This window comes from Artibeus jamaicensis, unplaced genomic scaffold (assembly GCF_021234435.1).
Source record: "Artibeus jamaicensis isolate MK-2021 breed Jamaican fruit bat unplaced genomic scaffold, CSHL_Jam_final contig_3230, whole genome shotgun sequence".
In the NCBI taxonomy this organism is placed as follows: domain Eukaryota; kingdom Metazoa; phylum Chordata; class Mammalia; order Chiroptera; family Phyllostomidae; genus Artibeus; species Artibeus jamaicensis.
This window is the reverse complement of record NW_026521764.1, coordinates 2,617,939-2,636,688: the sequence shown is the minus strand read 5'-3', so window position 1 is coordinate 2,636,688 and position 18,750 is coordinate 2,617,939. Positions and strand designations below refer to the sequence as shown.

Genomic DNA, 18,750 nt, shown 5'->3' with positions numbered 1-18,750 from the left:
GTTTTATTATCGAGCCAGGAGTGCAGATTCCTATGCTATAGAAAATAGCATTAACAACTGGTCAGTTCAAAGACAACTGATCCCTAAAAATAAGATCTTTTGCAAACATCCTCCTTAGTGACTCAACACTGCCGCTCCCAAATGCTCCACTGTTTTGTAAATTATTTTTTAACCAGCTACGGGCTGCATGAAAAAGAACAAATAATCCCTCTCCTTCTGCAGGGCAGGGCAGCAGAACATCCTCAGGCCAGCTCCTTCCCTCTCATAACAATTATCCCTGATTCCATACCCTCCTGTGTTCACCAGTCAGCTTTAACCAGGCTGGTGTGTCTGGGCTGAATTCCCTGATCAACAGCCTCTAAAGTGGAGATTTGGGGGCAGGGAGTTCCTTAGAGAGTGCTGTTGCTATTGGACAAGGGAGGAACCAAACTACCACACTGCCACTGAAAAAGCCTCGAGTCTTGCCAAGAGTTCTGGAGCTGGAATGGCCCTTCAGAGTTGTCCCAAAAAGGAAAACCTTATGCAGCTGATGAACTAGCATTTTGTCATGTTTGCGCACCACTGTTTCACATACTGCACATGACAAAAGTTAGAGTACAAGGACGCTGTGCAATGAGTCACAGAACGGGTTATACAATCACTCATGTGGCCTTCAGTAATAACATCAATGACTGTGACTACCATTTGTATAGTGCTTTAGTGTTTGCAAAGTACTTTCACATCATCGACTTGCTGAGGATTATGAGAGGCGGGAATTATTGCAAACCAGAGGCTCAGAGAGGTGAGGTTTTCACTTCTCAGAGGTTACTCTGGGTTACTCAGATGTAACCCATGCCTCTGTCCAAATGCATAACAGCCATGAACACGAACCTGTGTTGTATCTAGATCTCTCCTCGCTCCACTGCTCCACTGACTATGATTCACACCGTCCTGCTCAGCTCCTCCCCGCCCTCCCCCAGTCCAGCCTCCATGCTCATCATTCTCTATTGGTTTGCTCTAAGCTCCTCCACCCACCAACCAGGATCTTCCCTTGGGAAGGACTTGTGCCCTGCTTCATCTTTCTCTACAAATCTTTATTAAAACCTGCTCTCAGCCGGCTGTCCCTGGGAAAGGGACTCATAAACTATTTCGTACCAAGCTATTAACTCCCAAAAATGATGAATAAACTCCCTTTTATACCATCCCCAGGTATATATTACCCCAGCTACATATTACCTGCATCTCATCAAACAGGATCATATCGTATTGCATTATAGAACACGTGAATAAGGAAGCTATTTTGGAATCATGGATGTTCAAGTCCCTTATAGAAAAAATTAAAATGTTGCCATGGCTGGTGTAGCTCAGTGGAGTGAGCACCGGCCTGCAGACCAAAGGGTCACCAGTTCAATTCACAGTCAGGGCACATGCCTGGGTTGTGGGCCAGGTCCCCAGTAGGGGGTGCACGAGAGGCAACCACACGTTGATGTTCCCTCCCTCTCTTCCTCCCTCCCTCCCCCTCTGTCTAAAAATAAATAAATAAAATCTTTTTAAAAATAAATAAAATAAAGTGGCATTGAATAAAGCATCAGTCAGCCCTCAGCATCTGCAGGTTCCTAACCTCATATCAAAAACGCTGTTTTTGATCCGTGGTTGGTTGAATTTACAAATGTGAAAGCCAGGGACCCAGAGGACTGTGTATGTTTATTGGAAAAAATTGTGTATAAGTAGATTAACCACAGTTCAAACCCACACTGTTCTAGGATCAACTGTAGTCTGAACATGCTAGTTAATAAGAGCTTGCTATTTACATTTTTAAATTAACTGTATTTTGTTACAAGAGATAGAACTAGAACTTAATGGCTTCTGAGTTGAAGGCAAATGGATGAAAGAAGATAGGTAAAAAAAGCTAGTGTAGCTGCAGTAGTACTAAACACAATGGACTTTGAGGCAACGCACACTCTCAGAATAAGGGGAGGGGGGTCACTGCATAACAATAAAAGAAGTCTCTTCTGGCAACAAAGTCTACTTTGGCATTGCTCCATGCTGCCCGTCCCTTACGACCATAGTGATCAGAGATACTGAAACAGTGGGTTAGAATTCTACCGAAGCACAGTGATTTAAACGCCCACAGGTAAACAGACGAAACGCAAAGAGCACGGGCGCTCAGTCCAACCGGCCTTGGTTGGAGTTCCAGCTAAACCACTTACCCACATTGCTGCCTGCTTTCATTTCACCTCTTTGTGCCTCAGTTTCCTCCTCTGTAAAATGTGGCCAGCAATACCTACCTGCTTCTCATAGTTTGTACAAGGATTAAAAGAATTAAGCTAAATAAAAGGCTGGTTTATACTAGCTTCTCAGCAAATGTAAGCTCCCTCATACCCTATTTTTTAACTACAGAAAAAAAAGCAAAATCTGCAAAACATAACTTTAAAAGAGAAACAGCTATTTAGGATTTCAAGTTGAAATCCATTTTCTTATAAAGAGCTAATTATCCATGAAATTAAATATTAATGCATTCATAGAACCAATGTATTTATAATGTTAGAATATAAAAGTAGCTGGTCTAGAAACTGTAAGACATTCTTAATATCTTCACAGCTGATGTTTTTCTTTCATGGGAATACTTTAAAATTACTTTTTATAATTATCCAAAGAGAACAGCGTACTACTGTAAGGCCAGTTAGGAAGGCAGCATGCGGCTGGACATTTATTTGTAGCGTCTGCATGCTGAGGGTTGGTTGACGTGTGCTTTGTAGTCTGGCACTCAGAGTGTATGGGGGGGACAAAAGCAGGTTTACAGTTTTAATACAAGTAAGTAACACAATCACTAATAAGTAATAATATGAGAATAAACTGTTTTGTGTACTCACAACCGTAAACCTGCTTTTGCCCACCCCTGTATTTTCCCTTAAAACAAGATCATGAATAGTAGTTTGTTTCCCAAGTAGGATGGCTACCTATCCTGACTTGCCTGGGACTGAAACGTTTCCCAAGATGCAGGACTTTCGGCATTAAACCTTGGAAAGTCTTGGGAAAATCAGAACGATGGAGCACCCCACCAGGCCAGCACCCCAAAACTTACCTGCCTGCATCAGCCCCTACCTACTGCTGGAGCCCTACGTGAGAAGCCTGCACTGCCAGGTGCCACAGTTTTCGTATTGACTGCTGGTCACAGCACTTGGTCTCTGAGAGTCAGCTGAGTCTCCAGGCCTGAGCTGCCCTGGAGCCTGTGTGTGGGAGGGGGGTGTCTCTTCTCTGTTTGTACTCGGCTGCTTAGACCCCAATGCAGCCTATGCCTGGAACATCACTTCTCTCAAAAACGGTTTAGCTTTGTGTACTTATTCTTCTCACACTGTTACCTAAAATGAGTCCCTCATTTTCATGGTGAAGTTATCAGCCACCCTACCCACTTCATGGTCTTTACTTTTGCATCCCAACTTCCAGGACCTTCAACCTAATAGATGCTCACTCTGAGGTGAGAATCAGTGCTCACTCTCAGACACATGGCCAGTCGCCATTCCCCAGACAACCATCTCAGCATCCCAACTGGAAGCTGCCTAGGTACCTGCACAGCCCTTTTTTTTTTTTTTTTAGGGATATAACATAGTTCATAATGACCTTGAGATCAGCAAAAGAACAGCCCATTGAACTCTTGCCATTCACCAAGGTACATTTCAAATGGCATTCCCCGCTCCCTATGCACACAAGTGGAAATGATTTCAGCCTCTCCTGTTCTTCCACAGCAATTATTTTATGCTTCTATTTAAATCTCAATCATCATCTGCCTGGTATTATAGTCACTTAAGCATGTGTCTATCTCCTTCATAAATTGTTAGGTCTTTAAGAGCAGAGAAACTGCCTCACTTATCTTTATATCACTCTTAGAACTTAGCAGCGTACCTGTCACAGAGAGACTATTCAATTAATGTTTCAGGAATTGATAACATCCTTGGGACTCGAAACTCATCAGAGATGAGCTGGCTCCATTTTAACTTGGTCAATAATTCAGTCTGTTAAGAAGAATGACTATATTAAATATGTTCTGCCAACATTGCTTATTCTTACATTAAAATTCACAGACCCATTAATTTAGTAGGTTGCTATGATTTGGCAGTGATCAAAAAGATGTAGGAATCAGAATAAAAACAATTCAAATGATTCCAGGCAAACTCTGATTGGAAACTCATTTGAATAGTGCTGCTCTCTCAGAGATAATATCCACACAGTGAGCTGTTACCTTGTGAGAAGAAATGGTAAAGTGCAATTATGATATTCGACTAAAAGGTCTGCGTTTCGACTTTAATTTCCCTCACAATACCATAGTACAGCAGTCAAGTCAATACACTGAACAACTCAAGTTTCAAACTTAATTTCTTGGAAAACAAAGAATCCTAAAGTCAGGAGTAGATTGGGAATTAAAGAAATCTGTGGCTTCTAAATAAAACTGTTCATTAAAAAATTCTTTGTGTCTAATTTGCCTAAGGACAAAAACAGTTATAAGATCCAAATTACAGTTGATACAGTTGATATATTACTAATGTGATCATGGTAAGAAAGGATAAGGGTGATAATGCTAATATGACATTCTAGTAATATGGCAATACATTAACAATATAACCAGTAACAACTTGCAAGAACTCCAAAATGATCATTACACTTAAAGCCAGGCAAAAATTATTAGTGACCCAAAGACAAATCTGAAAATTTAGGCACCACAATATTGAAAGTGGAAAAAAATTCTTGATGCACTGCATACTAAAGGTAATTTAAAGTGAATGAAATTTCTGAGATATGGGAAAGAACACTCTATTCAACCAACAACTTGGAGGGCTCCAAGAACGTTAAACAAACTCCTGTAACTGTGTCAGAAATGGTGCCTGTGCTTCCTGGAAGGATCATAAAGAATCCACTGAGGTTGTCCACCAAACACTGCATTTGTTCTGAGTCCTCTGGCATCACTGTGTCATCACATCCAACTCCAAGCTGAACTGGCTCTCACTGAGCACCTACTATGTGTCAGGCTACAAAGCAGGCATCATCCCACACAATCACCATGTTCCCAGAGTTGCCAAGAGTTTCAATCCTTAAGCATTAAAACGAGTTTAAATTGATAGCTATTACTTAGCACACTAAAAAATAAGCCCAGATGACACATTCGATTAATTATGCTATTCCACTCTGATTTTAAAAAGAGAAAAAGATTCTGTGTGATTTCACACTGTGCTAATTTTTTAATAGGCAGAAGAAAAGGCAATCATTTAGTTGTGACAACATCATAAAGCTCCTACCGTGAACTGCAATAAAAGAATATTCCACTGAAACATCTTATTCAAAAGGCTGTTTTCCTTTATGATGGAAAAGGGTATGTTTGTTTAGTTCTGATGACATTGTAACTGATTCCGATGTTCTGCATGAAGAAAAAACATATTCTCTTGCTTACACAGTAATGAGTAACCATATAAGCATAATGCCTGTGTATTGGAAAGAAGGGGGTGATTTACTGTCACCATATTTACTTTCCTGTCATCAGAAGGGCCATTGAGTCTGCACATGGGCATGGCTTTGGACGGGGCATCGGTCGTCCTCACTTTACTCAGTGGGAAGCACTGGACTGGCACGGCAGTCCCAAAGCAGTGCCGGTTCCCTTCTCTGTGTCTCTGCTCCTCTGTCCTGACCCTTACGCAGACGGGGAAGGAGGCTGGGAGATGGTCAGGAAGCTCAAACATTGCAAAAGAAATAGTGAGTCCCCTCTTCTTCTGAATTAGGGAGTAGAACTGACCTTAGAACATTTCTTCTCTGAACTTATTAATTTGTCCATAAGATCATGTTTAAGAGATCTCAGGCTGAGAAGTCTAGTCCTGATTTAGCTGAATGAAGAATTCTATTCAAGGTGAAGGGGTTAGTCTGCCCCAGCAGCCAAGTCCATAAGAAGAGCAAGTGGGACTGGAGGTGGTGGGGGAGAAGGAAAGAAAGGCTGGGAGAAAAGAGGTGGGGGCTGGCTAGAGGACTTGATTTCATACCTAGTGGGGTTTTCCCTTTAGAATAGTAACCCAGTGGTCCAGGCCTAGCATATGATCAAATTCGAAGCAGAAGAATCACAACTCACTTTTAAAACACTACAGATATGTAACGCTCTCCCCTATCTGCACGTCTCCACCCACTACCTCACAGTCTTCATCTGGCCATCGGTGGTCCTCCTTCAAGCCTCGTCAGGTCCAGGAAGTATGGTCTGCCTCGTCCACTCTCCCAAGCCTGGAGTGGGTGCCCCTCCTGGATCCTGTAACAGCTCATGTAGACTTCCAGTTAAGGAAAAAGATATCTCCAACAGGGAATAACAGCTTTGAAGAACCTAAGCTGTAGCCGTGGCCCATAGAGGCTCTGGCCCCTCCGTTTCCTGTGTCCATCTGCATGCGTGGGCAGCTGCTACTCTGATTGTTTCCTGAGACCGCACTGCACTGTGAGCAAGAACACTGTGTCGGAAGGCAACATGCACTCACAAGTGCCCATTCTCTCCTTCCATCTGCTGCTGCGTGTGTGGACTGGTTCTTCCTCTCTGTGTGACTGTTTGGTAAATGGATTTGGAAGGCTGCCCCACCCAACTCACTAACGCCTGTCACTCACCCTCAGGATGCTGTGATTTGATATGGGGGCGGGGAGATATTTTAGAATCTTGGGCCCCAGTAGGGTGCCCTGACTTGGCTTAGGGCAGCCCTGAATTTGGCCTCATTGGAATCTGGCCTATCTGGCATTTCCTTCCCCATTTGGCAACTGATGCTCATACCTACATCTCCTTTGTCAGGAAACTGCAATGGGAAGGATGAGGAGAAGGAAGAATCTAACTATATCCCAAACCCCTATCACTCTCATCTTAACACATCTAATAATGCGCTATAATTATCTGTCGTCCTCATTAGATGGCAAACTGCCGGAGAAACTATTACTGGTCTTTATATCCCCAGTGCTTAGTATAACATCTGATATGTTATCAGGTGCTCAAAAGATGTTACGTGATGCGTGGATGATTGGGTGCACTTGGCCATGCTTGGACCTCCTTCGTCAGCCCAACCCCAGGCTACTCTGCCTCTGGTCCTGTCAGGCAGACAGCTGGACATTTCCTACACAAGCTGTGGCTGTCCCACCCGTGTTCAGCTCAGCTGGTCACCTCACACAGGACGTCCTCTGTTCCAACTCAATATTCATGTTCTGAACGAAGCCCTTTCAAGCTAGTTCTGCCCACAATCATTTTTTTCTAAATGTTTTTGCACAATTTAGTACTTTGTTATTCTCTAATTGTTTTAAGTGTGCCAAAGTTACAGCCTTAACTAGATTACCCATGACCTGATCTTGACTTACTTCTGTGGGACATCATCAGACAGGGTAAAATCTGTAAGTAGAGGAGCTGCTGTCCACCGCCCCCCACCCCCAACTTGAATGAGCCAGGGAAAACCACTTCATTTCCGTATCGGTAAAAATGGAACAATTAGCCACTTGAATGTGTCATGGATTGTAAAGATCAAAATAAAAACATAATGACATCTGTAAAAAACTGATGGACAATTTATTCTTCTTAGAATGTAGAATACAGTTTGGATTAGAGGAGAGCTTAACAGTGCTTATACATTTACTTGATAATGATGGCATTGCTTATAGGCATCTCATTACTAAATGCTGAACTGTTCTTACTGTCACTCAAGCGAGGATTACTGTTTGCAATGACAGGTGGGTAATCTGCTGCCTTTATTCCTATCCCAAGGAGGGTCGACAGCCTGAGAATGTTTGAGAATACTACCAGGGAACCTCTTGGAATGCACTTGTGCTATTTTAGAAAGTTTACCATTATTGTATTCCTTAACGCTAGTTCTTCTTTATCGGGGATTTCTTAGTCCGTTTGGGCTATAATGGCAAACTACTGCCAGTGGGCAACTTCACAACAGAAATGTACTGCTGAGGTTGCTCACGGCCCTGGAGGCTGCAAGTCCCGGATGACATCACAAGCAGCTTCAGTGGCTGGTAAGAGCCAGCTTCCTGGTTATGGATACCCATCTTCTCACTGTGTCTTATGTGACAAAAGAGCACTCTGGGGTCCCTTTTTATGACAGCACCAATCCCTTTCAAGTGAGCTCATGACCTAATCACCCCCAAAGAGCCCACTCCAAAATGCCATCACAGTGGGGATTAGGACTCCAACACACAGATTTGGAAGGACACATTCAATCTACAGCAAGGAATGTGTGATCCAACACAGAAATCATCAAACACTTCATCCTTATCCACTCCACTCCCCTACTCTTTCTTACTTGTAACGATATCTAAACTTGAATTTGAATGCTAGTAGACTTAGGTGGAAAGTTGGGCAGGATTTATTATTGCTGTATCACAAGTGAGGACTCAGTTCAGAGAACATGAGGGTCAGCGAACCTGGGAGCCACAGAGTCAAGGCCACAGAGCTTTGCACAGTGTGGAAGTTTAGTTCTCTTTCCGGTGAGATGAGGGGAGGAGATGAGGAGTATTAGGGCCTGAGTTATGGGTAAATTATAACCTGTTGAATGTTTAGTCTTTCAGGCATTTAGATTCAGTGGGATAAGACGTGTAATGTTTTATTTAAAACAAAATTCCCAGGTCATCTTCCAGTGGTTCATATACATTATTCCTACTTGCTCTGTTCTGTGTAACCAAGAGTTCTGTTTATGGTGATGAATACTTTAGCACACCTCTGCTTCCAAACGAACCTTTAAGTCACCTTTCTTTGCATAATACTACACTTCAATAAAGAAAAGCTCCAATATACTAAGTTAATAAAGAAGTTTGATCTTGTGTGATAATAAATTCTGACTTACTAAACATTTTACGCTTTTAAAAATGCTTTTCTTTGCTTTTAAAATATATATTGGTATTTATGTTAAAGCACAAACAAAACTAAGGATAACTTTAGGAAAATTACAGAGTAGTTTTATCTTAGTTTCATTGAAAGAAATTGTGCTTTGTAGAAACATTGACTTCACTGGCTGAAAAAACATGAGTTTTTTGTGTAGAGGGCATTTTCTATACTACAAGGGTTCTGAGTCATGATGTACATGGGGTTTTTGTAAGCGGTTTCAAGACCTCACATAAAAATATGTGTGCATATTTATACAGTGTAGTAGCAAGTACAGATACAGGGTGATGGCCATTTTCTTTGATTTAGAAATTACAAGTAAGAAGCTAATAACGTTAATTTTAAACTAAGCCCATGCAAGTGAGTACATGAAGGAGGCAGTTTAATAACCGTTGGCTAAACTGATTAATATACTGCACGTTGGGTGAGAAGACAATCATCCTACTCAGTGTGTTTCTGCTTATGACTCAAATTCTAAGAGTACTGGCCTGAGGAACTGTGTACACCTGAGATGTCTGCTACGGTAACTGCTGGAAACGTGGAGATTTAAATTAAAATGTGCTAGCATTTAAAATTCAGCTCCTTATTTGCACTAGCTACATTCAAATGCTCAAAAGCTACATGTGGCTAATGGCGGCCGTATTAAACAGGGGAGATGTAAGACATGTTGCAGAAAGTTCTGGTGGGCAGCAATCCTTTCTGCTGACAGCACAGGCTAATGAGGTTAACAAGGGGTCCCTGTGAAGGAGAAGGAAAATTCATCAGACTGTCCCGAATTAGCATGCCCCTGCCCGACGTTTCCAAATCCTTCTGTTGTCACACATATGTGCACACACAGAGCTGAGTCTTGGTCATCATAAATCATCACGTCTTCACATCTTCCATAGCCACTTTTTAAAAAGTCCTTACCCAAGAACATCCTCATTGATTTTAGAGAGAGGAGAAGGGGGAAAGAAGGAGGGGACAGGGGGATGAGGGGAGAGAGACAGAGAGAGAGAGAGAAACATCAATGTGAGAGAAACAAAGATCAGCTGCCTCCCCTATGTGCCCCAACTGGGAATGGAACCTGCGACCTAGGTATATGCCCAGACCAGAAATCGAACCCGAGAACTACTGGCGCACTGGACGATGCTCCAACCAGCTGAGCCACCCAGCTGGGCAGCCACTGCTTTAATATTGGTGAAACAAGCCTTGAATCTGCTACCTGAGGAAGGCTGTGATTTCATGAATAACTAAAATAATTCTCAGTGTCACAACATCAGATTTCTCATTGAGGAGCACACACTTTTGAATGCATGTTACTTTATTGAAATGCACATATATACAATGACGACGAAGGAGAACTCTGCAGAGTTGAGTACAGTGGCTGCATGCATTGGGAGAACAGGCAGACTCTAGTTTTACAGAATGAAAGAGGGGTTGAAAAGTAGGCAAAGACCGGAGAGCAACTTTCACTTCCCATCACCACATAGAAGGGTCTTCCAGCCTGTCAAACATAAGAAGCACAGCAAGTAAGAGAAACTGCCCAGCTTCCTGGGAAGCTTGCAAGACCGAGCCATTCCATTCTGAACTGAAAGGTGGTCAGAAACGGTTGAAAAGGCTCCAGGCAGCATTCTGAATGGGAGACAGTGTAGGATGTCAGAGCAGGAGACAGTGGCACAATGTGCAAAGCAGCTTTCACTCGTGGTAACAGGAGTCTCAGGCAAATCTCAGAGGGACTGTTTAAAAGGCTCTGTATTTACCAAAGAAGCCAAAGAACTCTGAAATATTTCTGAAGATCAAAACTACACAAATCACACGAAACTATAACAAGAAAGTTATTGTTGCTCAACTCTGAATATGCTTCCTTTCTTTCCTGCAAAGCTTGCTGTGCTATTTATTGGACCATAAAGAACCCTTTTTTAATAAAATAGCATTCATGGGCAACTTCAAGCCTGTTAAGTTTTGTTTCCTTCTAATTGCACTTGATTGTCAATCAGCGCGCGATTAACTTTATTTCATGCACTAACCGTGCAACTTCGGGCCACAAAACAAACAGCAGAGAGGTTGAAAGTAGGTCTGGATGGTTCTTTTTTGTAACCTAAGTAGACACAGCTTCCCTAAACTTTTTACTGTAGCAAACATGTCCATAAAATATGAAACAGCATTACTTGGTTAGTATGTAGAAACAGTCCTTTTAAATTTTCCATCTGCTTCCCTTGCATTTCTAATTACATTTGTTGGGGTGGCATTGGTTAATAAAGTACAGATTTCAGGTGTACAGTTCTACAACACATCATCTGTATATTGTATTGTGTGTTCACCACTCCTGCTTCCCTTGCATTTGCCGTTAAGTCTGGCTGGTCCCTCAGAGGTTGGGGGGGGGGGGGCTGCCCCAGGAGCAAGAGCACTGGGGTTTCGCTCCAGTCCCATCGCTGTTTCCCTCAGAGAAAACAAGCCTGACTCCTCCAGAGTCTCACCTTCGCCCTGGCTGCCCATGGCACCAGAGAACAGAGGGAGGGTTGGAGGGAAGGTGATCGGTGGCTCATTGGGTCACCTGCTTTATTTTTTAACTTTTTACTTATGTATTTTTAATTTTATTAAATGTATTGGGATGACACTGGTTCATAGGGTCATACAGGTTTCAGGTGTACATTTCTGGTGATAAGCCAGTCATCTGATTTAACTGCTGAAGAGAACCCCAAGGAGGGTGACAGGACAGTCACATGCACCCAGCAGGTGTTCTAGTGACCTCTTCTGGGGAACTCGGTTCTTGCCATGTTGTGTTCAGGGAGACAAGCTACCACAGAAATGGGGGCACCACGTGCCATGGGATCTTACTGGCAGGGAGAAGCAGGCGGCAGGGGACAAAAGAGCCAGTTATGAGAACCGAGGACCGAGCTCCTTTTCAGCGGAACTCCTGGTACAGGAGGCACCAGAGCGTCCTGGCCCAATGTTTGACCCTGAGCCATCGGTGGGCACCTCTTTCCAAAACAGTCCGCACTCCAAGAAAGCCCGGAGGCTGCAGTAAACCCCTAAGAACAATTCATTGTTCATTCTGTCACGGAGGGCAATAAATTACGGCGTGACATCAGTTGAACTAAAATATGTTAAAAAGTAAACGAGCTCTCCCTCATTTTTCTAGAGTGTCATGTAAAACCAGAGAGACTGGAAAAAGACTCCTGAGGGACACACGCTAGGAGGCACAGACACTCCACACAGTGCATAAAACTGAAGATACCCCGGCCACAGTGGGACGGCTGGCCGTTTTACCAGAGACATGGGGGTCACTCTGGGCTCCCTAATGCCAACGCAGCAGAAATTCTACATAGAGTAATTCCCTGGGGTCAAAGTCACTTACATTTGAACTTTTCCAAGGAGCACCACAAAATCTGCAGTAGAAATATTATCCCACAGAAGTTTAGAGATTCACAAATGACTACATCAAAAGAGAAGTCCTCCCGACCCTGTTCCCCACTGGCTTTTCTCTCCAAATCCTACCTGCTCTGGAACGCCTCTCCCCCCAGGCAGCCCTCTCAGGTTTCCCTCCCCGGCACCTTGAGCTTCGAAACAATGTCCTCACACAAGCTTTTTCGTACCTAGTTCTGGGAATGTTTTCCGTGCTTTCTCTCATCAAGAGGTCTGAAATCAGTGTCTCAGGGCTGGATCGTTTTCCGTATCTAACAATAAAAAAAAGGAAAAGTTCTCTAAAGAAAGTTTAGAATATTCATAAAAATCTTTAGAATAAAAGAAGATAGTCTCCCATTTGAGGTATGACATCTGAAAGTTATTTTCAGTTGATCATCTGCTAACAATGTATCTAGGTATTGAAAGCATATATTATCAAAAACATCATAAATATGATTTCAAATCAAATATTTATAATTTTGTTAAATATTAAATAACATATTTAAACCCAACCAAAAATCCAAATACTTGTATTTTTGTACCATACATAATACACATGTAGATGTATTTATATAACTAGGTACCAGGATACACAAATATACCAGGGTATGATTTTAATGTTTCCATAATTAGTTAATTGGCTATAGTTCTGATGACACACAGTTTAAATCTTAACAAAGAGACCAGATGACATTTCAGAAACATCCCTGGGGCGGAACCATTGGTGACTGAAGTTCAAGACCCACCTGTGTCTTTCAATCTCAGTTTTCTCACTTGTAAAAAACAAAATTATATCCTATGCTTCAGTCGGAGTCTTGGAGAAAAGTCAGCGTGAGTCATGATGCTGTGAAAGCGACAGAGTGATGCACAAATGCCGGTCACCACTGCCGAAATCGCCCATTCTTACAGAGCAGCGGAGCCCGGGGCCTGTGCTATTCATACTCATTTGGGGCACGAGAAGCTAAAAGCCTTCTCTCATGCTGTGATTTTATTTTTTTTTCCAATAATTTTATTTAGTTATTTTTCAAGTACAGTTTTTGTCCATTTTTCCCATCCCAGCCCCCGCCATGCTCCCCACCTCCCTCCCATTTCCACCCCCCTTAGTTCTTGCCCCTGTGTCCTTCATACTTGTTCCTCCAAATCCCTCCCCTTTTCCCCCCTTAAATTCCCTTCCCTCTCATGCTGTGATTTTAATCTGCCCTGTAAATATTAAAGAAATCCTCCCAGTCCATAAAAAGGTTTCTGGTCTTTTCGTCCTGCTGTTGGACATGAATAGACAATATGAGAATGCAAGGCTCTGCTTTCCTGCCAGAATGGCGTCCATTTTCTGCTCCAGGTGAGTGAGTACACAGATCCACGCCGCCCTCCCTCCCTCCTCTCACTGCCGAAGAGTCCAACAAGTGTATGGCAACAAGTTGCATTTTTTGAAGAAGCTGATTCCCCCATTTTCGAAAAAGGCATTGGACACCAGCAGTCACTTTGCTCACAAACGAAAAATTAGTCTGGTGTGGACTGATTAGCTAATAGGTAATTAGCTAAGAGATAAAACAGGACCAAAGCTGTCTGGGTGTACTCTAACTGCCTGCAAAGCACAATTAAATATAAATTTAGGGGGAAATTTTCCTATTATTGCTCCTTTCCTGGGCCTCGAGGGGCAAAAAAAAAAAGCAAAGCACACTCCCCTGACCCCATGATTTGTAAGGTTTGCTCAAAGATTCTCTGCAGTTGTGATGTCAGACTGCAGGCTGCCACTTATACTTACTTATTCCGTCCATCAGCTGATTTTACTAATCTTAAAACTCTTGGGCAGAGTTTATTGTCATCATGCTCTAGGGAATGAAAGAACTGGCCGATGTTCTTACAATTTACCAGGTAAAGACACTTAATCTGTAATAGCAGGATTTGCACAGGACAGCAGTGTCCATTATTTGTCCTTCTTTACTTTATTCTGGAGTATCCTTTCTCTCTACAATGCTTTAACTTGCAAAGACAAAGTCTGTAGGGGAAAAAAAAAATCCCAACCCTGGCTGCACATTAGAGTCACCTGGAGAGCTTTTTACAACCAATATGCAGTCCAAGCCCCACTGCCACCTCACCCCCAGGTTCTGATTTAACTGGTTTGGGGTGTGGCCCAGCATCAGTCTACTTTTTATAAATTCCCCAGGGGATCCCAATGTGCAACCAGGATGGGAAAATCACTCATTAATCTAGGACTGGGTTTCTCAACCTCAGCACTATGGCCATTTTGGCACTGGATAATTCTTTGTTGTGGGAAGCTGTCCGAGGCATAATGGGATGGTTAGCAGCACCCCTGGCCTCTACCCATTAGATGCCAGTACACCACCCCTCACTGTGACAACCAAAACTGTCTCCAGATGTTGCCAAATATCCTGCGGAGCAAAAAGTCAGCCTGAGTTGAGGACCACTGATCTAGCAAAATATGGTAGATCCATGCTCTAGAAAAAACAATGTAGCTTTCAGAATGAGTGAACCAGGGCATACAGCTTACAAACATGGACTGTGTTGAAAAGGCAAGGAAAGAGAACATTTATGACAAAGCCAAACATACTCACAAATGACACTGGAATTTTCAAAAATACCAACATGTGCATTATGAGCCATGTGTGTGGTGAGAAGGCAAAGAACACAGAGAATGGAGATTACTGGTGCAGACCATAAACCTCTGATGGGTTCTAAGGAAGAATCTACATGAAGATGAGATGGAAAACTGGGCTCTCGGACTAACACACTTTCACTGACCCTGAGTCTCTTCCCATGAAACTCAAGGCCCTTTCCCTTGTTCCTTCCTCATCAAAGATGCTGGAGACCACACTGACTGCTGATGGTGCTGACGATTCCCAGGAAAATCAGCAGGAGGGCTCCGATCTCATCCCCCTTAAAAAGGTTTCATGAACTATTCTTACTTTCATGATCTTTCAAATGGAGATAACTATACTCACTCCAAAGCTCTGAGGTCAAGACTGTACAAAATTGTGCCTAGAAAAACATTTTGAAATGCTAAAGCTTTATCTCCTGTAATGGTAGAGCTTTATAGCAACTCTGCAAAAGTCAGTCCTTTGGTCTGTAAGACAGCATAAGAAGAATTAGAAGCAAGTAAGTTTCTGAGGATCTATTAGAATATAAAACAGTGCTGTTTTTTACAAATTAATTATTATCGGGTTTTAGGGATCATAAACCGATACTATTTAAATTTTGGCATTTCGTGTATTTTAAATTCTATGTAAATTGAGACTTTTGAAAAAACTCACAGTTAAAGAACTTTTTGACAAAACATTTAAAAAATAAAACCTTATTTAAGAAATAGAAATTCTCTCGCATCCTTTCCAACTATTCCCTGTCTTGTAAACAGTAAATATATGGTAAAAACAAAAGACAAGCCTTTAGAAAACACAATTTAAACATGTTAAATAACATTCATGCTTTTAAAGGGTTGTTTTTACCTTATTAAGGTCATTTGTTCTCAAGAATCAAAATAAGATACTGAATGATTTAGAACTAAGATGAACCAATTTTGGAAACAAATTTTAAATCCTATGTTATTTATAAAATTGATTAAATTTGATTTTTTTGCTTAATATTTGATTTTGAGAATGAAAATGTAGAATTTTATTTTAGCTTCCTGTGGGTCCGGAACGAGGTTTACAATTTCTCAAATTCCACGTACTGTCTAGATTCGTCCTGGAGTGACTAGACCAATGTAAGTTTCTAACTAACGCAGCACCAAGAAGGCACTTTCTTTTCAGAACTCTCCTGTTACAAGATAGGAAAGACTGCATTTCAGATCAGCTGTTTTTTGCTAAATCTCTATTCATTTGGGACAGGATTTTCAAGTAAAGGTCTGAGACTGGAAGAAAAAAAACAACAACAACATTGTCTAGAAGAAAAAAAAAGCTCAAATTGTCTTTTCCTAAACACTGTCATCCCATTTGCACTACCTGGCAGTATCTTTAGCAGCCCAGCCATCTCCTCCTTGGTTTTTGTTAGTTTTCCCTGGACACTGTGCCCTCTGTTTTCCCCGCAGTCCTTTCCTGGGGGTGCTGCTGACCCCTTTCACAGGGTGCTTTCCCATCCCAGTGTCCAAACAGTCCCCCAACTGCTCCAAGACAAAGAAGACAAAGGGATGGGTGGGAGGAGATGCCAGCCACACCTCCCGAGAACTTGAATCTGCGAGTCTGGATTTTCTGCTGCCATTACAGCGGGAAAGTACTCAGTGCCTTGCACGAACATAACTGGAAGCTGAGTAAGTCCCAATACTGTCCTGCCCCGGGATAAAGGAAAAGAAGTAGCCCCTGTCCCCTCCGAGACCCCCAGATCTCTGGGCAAGCAGGCAAGACAGGAGCTCCTGAAGTAGGTCCCTCCAAGCCCACGCACCTCTGCCTGGTGATGAGGTTGATGTAGTGCCGCAGCGCAGAGTAGTATCTGGCCAGGTCCTCCGCAGATGCGTTCTCTCCCGGGTTTTCGGGTTTGGAGGGGTATGCCTCGGCCAGCGCGCCGAGGCACACGAGCAGGGACAGGGCGAGGGTCAGTCCTGACAGCCCCAGTCGCTTGCTCCGCAGCATCTGAGGGCACCAAAGGCACAGGGGAGAGGGCTTGACGGTTTAGAGGACACATGCCCCGCACCTCCCTCCTTTGCCTCCTGAAGCCCACCCATCCCCCTGCTACCACCGAGGACCCCCGAATCTGTGCTCAACCCAGTGATCCGGAGAGGAGCGGAGCGTGACAGGCACTCCCCCACCCGGGGGGACTTTGGGCACAGTCTGCGCTGGCCCGGCTGCTCTGCTCCACCTGAAAACTCCGTGCAACTTTGGTCCAAATCACAGGGCCCAGAATCGCTTGGGGAGGGGGGCACAGAGGGGGTGAGTGAGGGGGCACCAGTTGGGAGTTCTTCCTGCCTGGTTGAGGAACATCACTTTCCTACCATCTTCCCCAGAATCCATGTCAAAGAAGGAAAGTTTCCTCTCTGATACTTTTGGTCTGCACGGCTGCAGGAGCGTGAATGAAGGCTGAATGCTGAGAGCACTTCAGGGTGGCAATTTGGGAGAGAGGGAAGAGAACTGCTGCCCCAGCCAGTCAGTCTCCTGTCGGATCCCAGGCTGGACACGCTGGGTGTCCGAGCTCCAAGGGCTCCTCACTGAGGGAGACCTCCCAGCAACCCGAGAACCCGGAGGACACTGCCAGCTGCTCTGGGGTGGGGGGTGTTTGCTCCCTCCCCTTCCTCCCAACAACAACCCAGAGAACCGCCCAGCCGGGAGGGTCTGGAAGATGGGTGACTATACAATCAGAGGGGTCCAGAAGAGGCCGGTGGACTTTAGTCGCCCACAGCAGCTGAAGCGCATGGGGCAGGGAGGGGACCTCGCATGGCGCCCAGGGGCTAGGGAGCAGGGCATGACCCGCCCAGTGCCCCGGGGCTCCGCACAGGGCGAGTCATGCCCTGCTCCCCAGTTGATGCAGGTCCCCAGCATCAACGCCCCCCTTGGGTCCGGTCAAGCCCAGAGGGAAGTGGAACTCACGGTGGTGGTGGTGGCAGTGGCGGTGGCGGGCGTGGCTGGGCGGTGAAAGCTCTGTCCGGAGCGCCTCTCCCAGGGGTGAGAGCCGGTGAACGATCTGAGTGGAGAGCGGGTTGCAACAGGGCTTTTATGGTGTTCCTTGCAGAAGCAGGAGGGGCCTTGGACAATCACGCTCTGGTGACTCCCACCCTCTGCTTCCCGCCCCCAGTGTGGGAGGGGGAGGGATGGAACCACAGCCGCACGAGTGTCTCTGCGGGAACCACCCACACCTAACTCTCCCACCCCAGGCCCTGTCCCCTGTGAAAGGGGCCTGGCTCTGGGTGAGCAAGGCTGCGCCTTCCCCAAGCGATGGACAGCGCCAAAGCCCAGTGCCTGCCCTCCAGCAGGCCCCAAGCACACTTCCCTCACCTGCCAGGGTTGGAAGCAGGTCAGATCATTTTTGTCACTTGTCACCAGGACCACCAGCTCGCTGGGTGCCAGGATAGGGTGCACCTAAACTCTCTACTTAGTGGGGCATCTCTGGGACCCCAGCAGCAACTGCACCAGGCACAATTCCTGAGCACCTTTGGGGTAGGACAACTTGGTGCACAAATTTTCCTGAGCTTAAGTCAGGTGGGAGGCGCCTGCCCCGAGTCCCAAGTGAGAGGGTCCTCGCCCCCTCACCCCAGGCTGAGGAGGGATACTGTGGCTTCGGCCCCTCTCTCTGGCTGGTTTTGCAGATGTATCAGCCCTTCCCGAGTATGCCCCCAAAGGTCCCAAAGGCAGAACCTGTAAGTGTGGAGAGAGAAAATTCTGAGTGAGGCAGCACATGGTGGGTAGACTCACTTCTTGGTTTGGTGGGAAAGAGCCATGTCTCAAGCTTCAAGAAACCCTAAAAGCCCAATCAAAAAATATTTTGGTCCCAAGGGACAAGTAGTTTAAAAGAACAGCAATTTCTCTTGCCCTTGGTGATAGAAATAAAACAGGTAAAAAAAAAAA

General features: G+C 44.4%; 1 protein-coding gene across 6 annotated transcripts in view; it reads right to left on the bottom strand.

Moving 5' to 3' along the window:
* NPY (neuropeptide Y) overlaps positions 1–17,878 on the bottom strand; it is an 86,063-nt gene extending 68,185 nt beyond the window's left edge. For 4 of the 6 annotated variants that reach the window (XM_053663593.1, XM_053663592.1, XM_053663594.1 and 1 more), the window contains exons 1-3: positions 17,776–17,878; positions 16,637–16,824; positions 12,436–12,516 (exon numbers count right to left, since the gene is read on the bottom strand). In XM_053663593.1, the coding sequence (XP_053519568.1) occupies positions 12,436–12,516; positions 16,637–16,824 (269 nt within the window). In that variant the 5' untranslated portion in view covers positions 17,776–17,878. Of the gene's footprint in view, positions 1–7,519; positions 9,596–10,148; positions 10,344–12,435; positions 12,517–16,636; positions 16,825–17,775 lie in introns of those variants that run through there. The other 2 variants (XM_053663595.1, XM_053663596.1) reach the window with 2 other exon arrangements.
* Between the last annotated feature and the right edge of the window lie 872 nt (positions 17,879–18,750).